Source organism: Hordeum vulgare, chromosome 7H (genome assembly GCF_904849725.1).
Source record: "Hordeum vulgare subsp. vulgare chromosome 7H, MorexV3_pseudomolecules_assembly, whole genome shotgun sequence".
Taxonomy (NCBI): domain Eukaryota; kingdom Viridiplantae; phylum Streptophyta; class Magnoliopsida; order Poales; family Poaceae; genus Hordeum; species Hordeum vulgare.
In genome coordinates, this window is record NC_058524.1 from 368,617,046 (window position 1) to 368,629,956 (window position 12,911).

A 12,911-nucleotide genomic window follows, 5' to 3' on the forward strand; every position below is an offset into this window, starting at 1 on the left:
TCTGGACCGAACCGAGGAGGAGGAAGCACGGGGCGACGGACCTCACCTTGGGGAGAAGAGGGAGCGCCGAACAGGAAGGAGGAACGCCGAAGGAGAAGAAGAAGAGCTGATGCAGTTCCTCCGTAGACCGAAGAAGAGGACGCAGTTCGCCCGGTTCGCCCCGTTGACAAGGACGAGCTCGACGGGAGGGTCGCTCCCCGGGGCTCCTAGCGCCGGGAATGGGACGCGGGGAACCACCCCGAGCCCCCGGACATGGCGGCCGTGCCGCCCGACGACGCACGCGGGTAGACGCCGGCGACTCTCTTCTCTCTACACTCTCTGCTAGCTACAGGAAGCTCACCTGGGGAGGAAAGGAAGAGATGGAGGGGGAAGAAGGAGATGGCGGCGGCAGGAGGAAACCCTATTCGAGGGGAGGCTCGGACGCCCAAATATATAGGGCCCTCGACGTCCGCGCTCACGGCACCGTCAGCTCTCCCTCTCTCTCACGTGCTGACGGAAAGAAGAAAGCGGGGAAGGAGACGACACGCCGTCAGGGAAAAGAAAGGAGGGAGGGGAGGCCTCGCCTGGGCTCCTCGCGCTGGGTTGGAGACCTACTGGGCCAGCACGGGAGGAAGACTTAATGGGCCAGGGAATGAAATAATTACACAGGAGGTTTTCCAATTAGATAAACAGAAAGAAAAAAATGCACCCAGGGAAGAAAATATTACCCAAAATAAACTACTGGGATAAAAACTAAAAGGAAAATCCTGCTGGTCATGAGGAATTATGGCCCAAAAGAAAAAAATAGGAAAGCAATATTTGGAGCTGTTTGAAATAAATGCAAAACAGGAATTAATTTGCTGTTTTGGATTTATTTGCACCTTTAAAACAAATAACAAGTCAGCAAAAATACTCCTTCTCATAACCACATTTTTATCTAACCACCAGACATTTTAGAATCATTTTCGGGAAGAAGAAATTTTGACATGGAAAAATAGGAGGGAAAAGGAGTTTTAAAAAGCAAGAGCTTAAAATGACTAGCACTCACTCCTACATTACACACACCATTATCACATGCATCACAAGATAGTGCAATACCACCACCTAACCCTAGCAAGAACACATGCACTCACAACACCACAACACTACTCCTAGTAAGAACAAATACAACATGATCATGGCATGCAATCATAAGGTATGGCAAGGAATGATATGTTATGCATGCATGCAAGGGGAGTAAGTACTAAGGGACACACATGAAATCATGGCACAAAATGATATCATCAAGATCTCTGACAAGGTGGCCCCACATGGAGGGTTACAAAAAGGGAAAGTCCTACACTTGGGGCATTACAAACTCTCCCACACTACAAAGAAGATCTCGACCCCGAGATCTAAGACTGAAAGAAATCGGAAAATTCGGAACGGAGGTGATCCTCGCGTTCCCACGTAGCCTCTTTATCGGAATGGTGTGACCACTGCACCTTGAGAAACTTGACAGCCTTGTTACGGGTCTTGCGCTCAGTCACCTCGAGAACCGCAACTGGATGCTCGCGATAAGAGAGGTCAGGCTGGAGATCGATATCTTGAAGATGCACAGTGTGCTCGGGGTTCTTCGAACACCTCCGAAGCTGAGAAACATGGAACACATCATGGACATTTGCAAAGGTTGACGGAAGCTCGAGCTGGTACGCGAGGTCGCCCCTCTTGCCAACCACTCTGAACGGACCAACGAAACGAGGCGCAAGCTTGCCTTTGATGCCAAAACGCTGCATACCCTTCATAGGCGACACCTTGAGATAGACAAAATCATCAAGCTCATACGACATGTCACGGTGCTTGCTATCGTAATAGCTCTTCTGACGGGACTGAGCTGCTCTGAGGTTGTCGCGAATGATCCGACACATCTCCTCCGCTTCTTCTATCATATCATTGCCAAGGATCTGACGCTCGCCTGTCTGGGACCAGTTGAGCGGAGTACGGCACTTCCTGCCACAGAGAATTTCAAACGGAGCCTTGCCAGAGCTAGCTTGATAACTGTTGTTATACGAGAACTCCGTGAAAGGCAGACAATCCTCCCACTTCATGCCAAACGAGATAACACAGGCTCCCAGCATGTCCTCAAGAACTTGATTCACCCTCTCCACTTGACCACTAGTCTGAGGATGGAACGCTGTGCTGAAGCGGATCTTCGTGCCCATAGCAGACTGAAAAGAGTCCCAGAACTTGGAAGTGAAGATACTCCCACAATCTGATGAGATCATCATAGGTACACCGTGCAACGAGACAATCCTCGAGGTGTACAACTCTGCCAGCTGAGCTGCTAAAATGGACTCCTTGACTGGAAGGAAATGCGCCACTTTACTCAATTTGTCGATGACGACGAAGATAGCGTCATTGCCCTTCTTGGACTTCGGAAACCCTGTGACGAAGTCCATCTCAATGTGATCGAACTTCCACTCGGGAATCGGCAAAGGCTGCAAGAGGCCCGCTGGTCTTTGATGTTCTGCTTTCACCCTTCGACATACATCACACTCATTGACGAATTGAGCAATTTCACGCTTCATACGGGTCCACCAGAACGACTGCTTCAAGTCATGGTACATCTTGGAGCTTCCCGGATGAATAGAAAGCAGAGAATTATGAGCTTCTTCCATGATCACCTTCCTGAGATCACCTTTCGGGACGACAAGGCGGTCCTCGAAAAACAAGGTGTCCCTGGCATCAACAGTGAAACACTTATACTTGGGAAGACTCTTTCCCACACCAATCTTGACCTTCTTCACCATAGTATCAAGTAGCTGAGCTGCTCTGGCCTGATCTTCCAAGGTAGGAGAAATCTGAAGGTTCGCAAGAAAACCCTGAGGAACCAGCTGAAGATTGAGCTTCCTGAAAGACTCAGAAAGACCCGGCTGGAGAGGTTGCAGAATCAGACTGTTGCAATATGCTTTCCTGCTCAATGCATCTGCCACAACATTTGCCTTGCCTGGCGTGTACTCAACACTCGGATTAAAATCCTGGAGCATTTCCACCCAACGTGTTTGCCGAAGATTCAAGTTAGGCTGAGTGAAGATATACTTGAGGCTCTTATGATCGGTGAAAACTTCAACCTTACGTTCCAACAAGAGATGTCTCCAAGTCATCAAGGCGTGCACAACAGCTGCTAGCTCGAGATCGTGCACAGGATAGTTCTTCTCCGCAGGTTTCAGCTGCCTGGAGGTATAAGCAACCACCTTCCTATCTTGCATCAAGACTGCACCAAAACGCTGAAGAGAAGCATCGCAAAAGACCTGGTACGGCTTGGAATCATCCGGAGGAGCCAATACCGGAGTGGAGGTAAGCTTCTCTTTGAGTGAATCGAAAGCCAGTTGACACTCTGGAGACCACACATACTTGACACCCTTCTGAAGAAGACTAGAGAGCGGCTTGGCGGTTTTGGAGAAGTTCTCAACGAATCTTCTGCAATATCCGGCAAGACCGAGAAAGCTTCGAAGCTGCTTCACATTCTGCGGAGGTTCCCGTTCAACAATGGCTTGAACCTTGGATGGGTCAACCTTAATGCCCTCGGCAGAGATAATATGCCCAAGATACACCACTTCTTTCAGCCAGAACTCGCACTTGGAAAACTTGGCATACAGCTTGTATTCTCTCAGTTTATCAAGCACCAACCTGAGATGTTTCTCATGTCCTTCCTCATCCTCAGAAAAGACCAGAATGTCATCGAGATAGAGCAAGACAAACTCATTCTTGAATGACGAGAAAATATAGTTCATCAATCGGCAAAAAGTCGGAGGAGCATTAGCCAGACCAAAAGACATGACAGTATACTCATATGAGCCAAAACTGGTCCTGAATGCCGTCTTCGGAATGTCTTCCTCGCGAATGCGAATCTGATGATAGCCCATTCTGAGATCAAGTTTGGAGAATACTTTAGCACCTTTCAGCTTCTCGAACAACTCATTTATGTTCGGAAGTGGGTATTTGTTCTTGATTATCTTCTTGTTCAATGGGCGGTAATCGACACACAGCCGTTCCGTACCATCCTTCTTCTTGACAAACAGGACACCACATCCCCATGGAGACGAGCTTGGTCTGATCAAACCCAAACGCTCCTGCTCATCGAATTGCCTCTTGAGTTCCTTCAACTCCTCTGGACCCAGCTTGTACGGCCGCTTGCACACTGGCTCTGTGCCTGGCTCAAGCTCAATGACGAACTCCACTTCATGGCGCGGAGGCATCCCTGGCAGCTCTTCAGGAAACACGTCCTGATATTCGCAGACTACTGGAACTTGCTCAATGGGATTGATCTCACCCTTTTCATTCAAGGAGAACAAGCGGACTGTGTCATCGCGCGCCGCGAATATAATCACATCCTCCGAAGAGTGGGTCAGTTTCACTTCTTTAGCTGCGCAATCAATTGATGCCTTATTCATGGCCAACCAGTCCATACCAAGGATCAAATCAATGTCGGACTTGCCCAAGACATACGGAGAGGCCAGAAAAGCATAATTGTCCAACTTGATAGAAACATCCGGAGCACGGGTACTAGCATGCATGAATTTGCCTGGAGAAACTACTGACAACGGACTAGGAAGCTCTTCAACAGGAACATTATGCTTGGATGCAAATGGAATGGAGAGGAACGAATGCGAAGCACCAGAATCAAACAAGACTTTAGCAGGAAAATCATTGACTAAGAGATTACCCATGATCACATCCGAAGAATTTTCTGCCTCAGCTGCATTCACCATGTTGACTTGAGCTGATCTGGGGTTGAACTTCACAAGAGCGTTGCTAGGAGGTTTGCCTGGAGGAGGAGGCGGCAAACGAAGCTGAGAAGTGCATTTGTTGGCATAGTGACCCTTCTGCCCACATTTGTGACAAGTGACATCTGCTGGCTGCCGGAACTGAATCTGAGGAGGCCCTTGCTTCTGATGCTGATATCTCTGCTGGAATCCAGGGTTGGGTGGGCGGGAAGAACCACGTCCACCTGAGTGCTTCGGCTGCTGGGAGTGCCGAGGAGGAGGAGGAGGAGAAACCCAAAACCTCTGTTGCTTCTGAACCACCTGAGTCGAGGAAGAGCTGGAATCTCTGAAACGTTTCTTGGAGTTCTCCACCCTGAGCAAGGCTGCCTCTGCTCTGAGAGCTAAGTTATAGAATTTTTCAAACTCCTCAGGATCGTGCAAAGCGAGTGCTAACTGCAAATCCTCCTTCAAGCCACCCCTGAATTGGTATATCTTGCTCTTCTGATCCGGAACATCCTGCAACACGTAACGGGCCAGCTCGTGGAACTCAACATTGTACTTGTACACAGAATTGCTGCCCTGTTTCAAGCGCCTGAACTTCTCACGCATCTCCTCAACAAAACTGGAAGGAATGTAGTGGGACCTGAAGTCACGACAGAACTCGTCCCAAGACATCACCCTGCCACCTCTGGAGTCCTTAAGCTGCTGCCACCAAATAGAAGCCTGCCCCTTCAACTGGAATGTTGCAAACTTGACATAATCCTCTAGACGGACATTGCTACACTCAAAATGCTTGTTCAAATCACGGATCCAATCTTCCGCATCAAACGGCTGGTCGCAAGAAGTGAACGTCCTAGGCTGGTTTGAGAGGAACTGACTCAGACTGGCAAAGTGATTGCCACCCTGCTGGAAATTGTCGTGCTGATGATTGGCTCTCTCCTGGATCAACTGCAACAGCATCTGAGTATTTGCATTGGTAGCTGCCATCATCGCCTGCCAGGCCTCTGCAGGAGGAGGAGGCGGCGGCGGCGGAGGAGGAGGTGGAGGAATTTATGCTACGTTACCCAACAATCACATCCTCCCTGAACTGGGTGCACTACGGGTCGTCGACCGGTGCCATTGGTGTTGGCATTTCGTCGATAAAGACGCGGGGGGACGACATGGTGCCCACAAACGGCAGTCGTGCTTGCTTTCTTTGCATCTCGATGGACGATCGCCCGTCGCTGCTGGACCCAGGTGTGACGTTGAGGTCGATGCAGGCCGAGGGGCGTGGGGTGGAAGGCGCGATCACGCTCATGTCCGGCGACCCCGAGAACCGGGTGTGGGCGTCGTGCCTTGGCGGGGGGAAGCCAAGCGACATAGGCGTGGTCCGCGACATCGACGACTCGCAGTGCGGAGACCGGGCGACCGACGAGCATGTGCTCGCCGGGCCGACGACTGCTGCAGAGAAGCCGACCGGAGGACAAATGCCAAGCATGAGGAGGGCGTGCGCTTTGTTGACAATGGCCTCCTTCTCCTCGACCTCGGCCTTGCGCCGCGCGGCCTCCATCGCATCGCGCTCGGCAGCGAACTTGCGCGCGGCGGCGTTGTCCTTCACGACCGCCCTTCGGTTCCTCCTCTTCGCCGATTCTGCGTCCAACTTGGCGATCTCCTCTGGCGTGCACTCCGCCCGCGGCTTCCTTGGTGCCTTGGCCTTCTTCTTCTTGGCCATTCCGGGTGGGTCGACGGCCAGGCCGCCGAAATTCGGGTGGGCGTCGGTCATGGACGGGGGAGAGAGGGGGACGGCGGGACGTGGGAGGGTTTGAGGGAAAATGGCGCCAAAGGGCGTGGGGGTGTGTTTTCCTTTGTGCAACCGACAGGCGGGCCAGGGGCGGACAAGCGCGCGTGTCCCGCCCGTCCGCGCGCTGTGTGTTTCACTCAAAATCGGCACAAAGTTGGACAGTGGATGGATCGAAAGCGGACACAAAACGGACAAAAGTCCGTTTGCTCCCGCGCGCTGGGCCTTGTGCTTCATCCATTTTAACCCAAATGGACGCGCGCGGACAAGATGGGGTCACGCGTTGGAGTTGGCCTTAACTAACTAGATCGAGTCATTGTACATGAGCTGCTGAGAGCATCTCCAACAGGCGCGCTTCACGCCGCGCCCAAAAAATGCATTTGCAGCGTGCGCTTCGGCTGGTTTAGCGCGGGGATAGGCGCTGGCTCCAGCAGCCGTGCTATAATGCAACGCGCGCGCGGCTCCAGCAGTGCCCAAAAATGCAGCGCGCAGCACGCACAAACGACATATACACCACATATACATTTCAAAAAATAGGCGCAAAAACGATCAAACAAACAAAATAAATCAACAATAAATAGTCTTACAACTCAAACAAATAGTTTATCCTTCAGTACAACAAATAATGCAATAAACACAACCAATAGTTCATGAACAATACAATACAAATACAAATACAATACAATACAAATAATGCAATAAACACAACCAAATCATGCTCTTTGTCGTCCATGCCATGCCCACCACTCTTCAATCAAATCCTTCTGAAGATCATTGTGTGTTGCGAGACGCCGAATGGCATGATAGGAGGCAACAAAACGGGCTACCCTTTCAGCCCTCCGTCGCACTCGCACGAGATGTCCCAAGAGCTCATACTATGAGTAATCTAAATCTTGGCCACGCTCATTCTCGATGATCATGTTGTGCATGATCACACAAGCGTGCATGATGTACCAAAGCATTTTTTGATCCCAAAATCTAGCCGGTCCTCTAACAATAGCAAATTGGGCTTGCAAAATCCCAAATGCTCTCTCCACATCTTTTCTAGCAGCCGCCTGAGCATTGTGGAAATCAAGATTTTTCTTACCTTCCGGCTTTTTCAATGGCTTCACGAAGATTTGCCACTTTGGATAGATGCCATCCGCTAGATAATAGCCATAGTTGTACGTACGACCATTTGCTACAAACTGCACCGGTGGCAACTCACCATCTGCAATCTTATTCACCAGTGGTGACCGGTTGACAACATTGATATCATTCAAAGATCCAGGCATTCCAAAGAATGCATGCCAAATCCAAGTCTCATGATCGGCCACCGCTTCAAGGATTATAGTGGAACCCTTTTTTTGGCCGTGGAATTGCCCATGCCATGCCTTTGGACAATTCTTCCAACTCCAATGCATGCAATCTATTGAGCCAAGCATGCCAGGAAAGCCGCGAGCCTTGTTCATCGCCAATAGCCTTGCGACGTCTTCAACAGTGGGAGATCTCAAATACTCCTCGCCAAACACTTGCACAATTCCCACTTCAAAGCGCTTGACACACATGATGGCTTGGCTCTCACCCATAGCCAAGTGATCATCAACTAGATCAGCCGGGATACCGTATGCCAACATACGCAATGCGGCTGTCACCTTCAGAAAGGTGCTATGCCCAAGCTCTCCGGCGGCATTTCTCCTTTGCTGGAAAAACCGGTCATGGTTCGCTAGTTTCTCTGCAATGCGCTTGAACAAGTCCGTGCTCATCCTAAACTGGCGACGAAAATACGACTCCGGGTATGTGGGATTCTCCACGAAATAGTTCTTCATCAATCTGTTATGAGCATCAATCCTATCTCTCCAAATTTTCTCCCGACCCATAACCGAACCACCGTGCTTCGGTTTTTTATTGATATGCATAGCTATGATCATTGCAAGATCCTCCTCTTCTTCCATATCAAATTCTTCTTCGGAAGAATTATACGACGAACTCATCTACAATGTTCAATACTATACTGTAAAAACTACCATTCAAAACATGCACCAAATTCATAAGTTTGGAGCAATACATACCTTGTAGGCGTTTTGTCGAACACCTTGGGGGCGCGGCGCGGCAGTGAGCTCTCGGGCGCTGTTCCTCGGACGTCGGAGGCGCGCGAGGGCCGGCCGGACTGGGAGGGGGTGGGGCGGAAGCGCGGCGGCACGGGGAGGCCGGGGAAGCGCCTGAACGGTCGCCGAGGGGCGCGGACGGCGCCCGCAGCGGAGACAGGCCGGGGAAGCGCCTGAGTGGTCGCCGGCGGGGGCGGGCGGCGACGGTGGCGCGGGGATAGGCCGGGGAAGCGCTGAACGGTCGCGGGGGCGCGAGCGGCGGCGGCGGCGCGGCCGGATGAGGGAGGAGCGAGCGCGGGAGAGCAGGAGCGAGCGCGGGAGACAGTAGGAGCGAGCGCGGAAGAGTCGCACGCGCGGGAGCCGGCGCAACAAATAAGGGGCGCGGGGTTGCGTTTCGGCCAGCGCGCTGAAATGAAAATGGCGCGTGCACCGTTTTTGCACGCCTGCTGGAGCTGCCCGCCGCGTTGCGCTCGCGCTAAAACTGACTTTTTTACTGCGCGGCGCTTGTATAGGGCGCGTGCTGGAGATGCTGTGACAAACCCTATGATCGGGCCAAGGCAGCGAAGCGAATCAGGCGGAACAGGACGCAGTCACGCAGCTGCTCTTTCCTCCACCCGCCTCCCCCGTAGGGGTAGCTAGGGTTTCTCCGTCCAAATCGTGAATAATAGTCCACTTGAAGATTCGCGCGAAAGCCGCGGCGATGGCCACCACCGTCCAACCCCACTCCCCGGACCCAACAGCCATCACCAGCCCCCCTCCACCTCCTCCTCCACCTCGCCAGGAGGACCTGACCGCCGCGGGGGAGGGCGTAGAGATCGCGGCACTCGATGAGCAGCCTGCCCACGTCGCCGTCGCCGTCGCCGACAAGGGGAAGACGGCTCCCGGCGGCGGGAAGCTGGTGGCGGAGGCCATGCGCAAGTGCGCGGCGCCCCGGTCGTCGCGCTACCACGGCGTGACGAGGTGGGCAGGCTAGGAAGGACGTTGTTACTGTTCATTGATAGGGCTTGCTGTCCTTGCGTGTTGTTGACTCGATTGTTTGCGTTCGTATGTATATACTGGGACAGGCTCAAGTGGAGCGGCAAGTACGAGGCACACCTCTGGGACAACACCAGCCAGGTTGAGGGGCGCAAGCGCAAGGGCAAGCATGGTGCGTAATTTTGCTGTCCACACTGTAGCCTGCTCATTCAATGGTTTTCAGAGCCCAACGAAACTACCTAGTATGGTTTAACTTGGAATGCTGAGAGGGAACTGATCAGTTATCAGTTGCCCTCGAATAGAAACAGAGGGTTGGTTGCAAGGTGCACATACCGTGTCTTCTAATTTACAATATCATAATATGTGGCACCACAATTCGAGTTACTAAATGCAAACTAGGTGCTAATATAGGATGATTGCTGCTTTGGATTAATAATTATTTGTACGGGAATGCAGGAACATCTTTGTTGGATCAGTACATTGATTATTGATATTCATTCTTAATATGACACCTTGAAACCCTTGGTTGATGTAGGATGATAAATTGTGTGCAAGCGCAATAGAGTACACCTTTTTTTCTTTAATAAGAGGAAAGGGTATTACTAAATATCTCTATTAAGCTTTTCTCTTCTTTGCGGATGATGTGGTGCTAGGTGATGATAGTCGGACGGGGTCAATACGAAGTTAGAGCTATGGAGACAAATCTTGGAATCGAAAGGTTTTAGACTTAGTAGAACTAAAACCGAGTACATGAGGTGCGGTTTCAGTACTACTAGGCACGAGGAGGAGGAGGTTAGCCTTGATGAGCAGGTGGTGCCCCAGAAGGGCACCCTGCAATATTTGGTGTCAGTGTTGTAGAAGGACGGGGATATCGATCAAGATGTTAACCTAACCATCGAATCATTCAGATGGATGAAGTGGTGCCTAGCTTTTGGCGTTCTATGTGACAGGAGAGTGCCAGAAAAGCTAGGCAGACTAAAAGGCAACATGTTCAACAATTAGGTGTGGCGGAGTTGCACATGTTGAGATGGAGATGTGTCGCCACACAAGGAAGGACCGGGTCCGGAATGATAATATATGAGATAGAGTTCGGGTAGCACCAATCGAAGAGAAGTTTGTCCAACGTCGTCTGAGATGGTTTGGGCATATTCAGTGCAGGTCTCCAGAAGTTTCATTGTGTAGCAGACGGCTAAAGTGTGCTGATAATGCCAAGAGAGGTCGGGGTAGGCCGAACTTGACATGGGAGGAGTCTTTAAACAAATAGAGATTTGAGGGACTGGAGTATCGCCAAAGAACTAGCCGTAGACAGGGGTGCACGGAACGTAGCTATCCATGTGCCAGAACCCATGAGTTGGTTGCGAGATCTTATGGGTTTCACCTCTAGCCTACCCCAACTTGTTTCGGACTAAAGGCTTTGTTGTAAGCTTTTCTCTTGTTTCTGTAGGAATTGGGCATTGGAAATTCTACTGTTTTTTGTTATAAAATGGAACGTTTAATTGTGCACTTAGCATCTTCACTCCCCCTAACTGATTTTTTTTGTTTGGATATTCTGCATGGGATCTGTTTCTACTTTTGGCTGCCATTGTGGTTCTTCAGTGTACTTGGGTAACAACTTATACTGCCTGCTATCATAGAGTGAGTTTGGATTGAATATAAAAACAGCTCAATTTGATCTTCATTTTGGCATTACAGGAAGCTATGTTACTGAAGAGAATGCTGCAAGGGCGCATGACCTTGCAGCCCTGAAATATTGGGGCATAAGTCAACCCACCAAACTAAACTTCAATGTATGGAGTGTTTGTTGTTTTGTGTATTTGAGGAACTGGCATCTTGTTATACAGGAAAATAGAATTAACTTCTAATTGTTCTCCAGATTTCTGATTATGTAAAAGAAATTGAGATCATGAAGAGCATGAATCAAGATGAATTTGTGGCCTACATAAGGAGGTCCGTTATATAGTTGAATATTGCAGGTTTGAAACCTATGTACTAGTTTTTCAAAGTTTTTATGATTATTTCAGGCAGAGCAGTTGTTTCTCAAGAGGAACTTCATCATACAGGGGTGTAACAAGGTTCTATTCTGTACTTCAGGAATATATATAAAGAGTTATCTAGTCTAGTGAAATAAATTTGTAGGATTTTGATCCATCTTGTTTCTTTTTGCAACTGAAAATTTTCTGCTGTGTTCAAACTTAAGAATTCCGCATGTTTGGTTCTACAGCAAATTTTAACTTTATCTATTCGCTTGGACTAAACAGACGAAAGGATGATAAATGGCAAGCACGTATTGGTAGGATTGGTGAGAGTAGAGACACTAAAGACATCTATCTTGGGACCTTTGGTGAGTACAAATTGTAACTGATGGCATTAACCTTGTGTTGAAAACTATTTTGAATGAGGAAATCACTATAAGTTGAAACTTGTTGCTAATGAATAAGGAATTATGCTTGGTTCGCAGAAACTGAAGTGGAGGCAGCTGAAGCGTATGACCTAGCAGCAATTCAGCTCCGTGGTGTTCATGCTGTGACCAACTTTGATGTCAGCAACTACTCCGAAGAAGGTTTGAAGAAACTAGAAGGCTCATCCGTGGTAGTGAACCTGGAGGACCAATCAGAAGTCACTAAGTTAGCTGTGACCAATTTTGATATTAGCAAACACTGCGAAGATGGTTTGAAGAAACTAGATGGCGCATCCTAGGTAGTGAACCTGGAGGGCCAATCAGAAGTCACCAAGTTATCTGTGACTAACTTTGATATTAGCAACTACCGTGAAGATGGTTTGAAGAAACTAGAAGCCTCATCGGAGATAGCGAACCTGGAGGGCCAATCAGAAGTCACAAAGTTGGCTGGACAATAAATATTAGAATAGCAACATGTAAATTATTTATTTCTTCCTTTTTATCTTTTCTCTGATCATCAATTTTCCCACCTTTTTTCTTTTCCTGATGAGAGTGTCTTTTCTTCGTCCACTTTTTCTGAAGCCCTTCTATTCTCAAGGAATTTCCATGGGCTGGTTGCCAACTCTGGTATTTACCAGCTACAGAGTAGGATCGTATGATGCTGTACTCTGTATGTTCATGTACACTGATTACAAACCGTTGCAAGGCAATGAAAGCTCTATTTTTGCGGAAATTGCATTTGGAATGGAGGCCTCCAAATGCAAAATTCAAATTTCATGAAAATTTGTATTTCAATATTTCAAAAGATTTTGAAAAAAATACATAGATAGATGAAGGTATAATACACAGTTGTGTAATTTTTCAGGACGTAATTTTTCAGGACTAAATACGTTGAAATGAGGGCTATGCAAAAAAGATAAATCTAAGGCTTTTTAATACATGATACTATT

General features: G+C 49.1%; 1 protein-coding gene across 1 annotated transcript; it reads left to right on the top strand.

The window, feature by feature from the left end:
- Positions 1–9,158: 9,158 nt before the first annotated feature.
- Positions 9,159–12,694, top strand: LOC123408766 (AP2-like ethylene-responsive transcription factor AIL1). Its single transcript, XM_045101810.1, has 8 exons — positions 9,159–9,548; positions 9,653–9,735; positions 11,160–11,168; positions 11,256–11,350; positions 11,437–11,510; positions 11,585–11,635; positions 11,822–11,904; positions 12,022–12,694. Exons 1-8 carry the CDS (start codon positions 9,289–9,291, stop codon positions 12,258–12,260), a joined length of 894 nt encoding a protein of 297 aa, XP_044957745.1. The 5' UTR covers positions 9,159–9,288; the 3' UTR covers positions 12,261–12,694.
- The last annotated feature ends 217 nt before the right edge of the window (positions 12,695–12,911 follow it).

Excerpts from the sequence above, each read along its gene's own strand:
- LOC123408766 (XM_045101810.1), top strand. The coding sequence starts at position 9,289 with ATGGCCACCACCGTCCAACCCCACTCCCCGGACCCAACAGCCATCACC. Across the intron at positions 9,549-9,652 it reads CGCTACCACGGCGTGACGAG|GCTCAAGTGGAGCGGCAAGT; the intron begins GTGGGCAGGCTA and ends ATACTGGGACAG. Across the intron at positions 11,636-11,821 it reads TCATACAGGGGTGTAACAAG|ACGAAAGGATGATAAATGGC; the intron begins GTTCTATTCTGT and ends TGGACTAAACAG.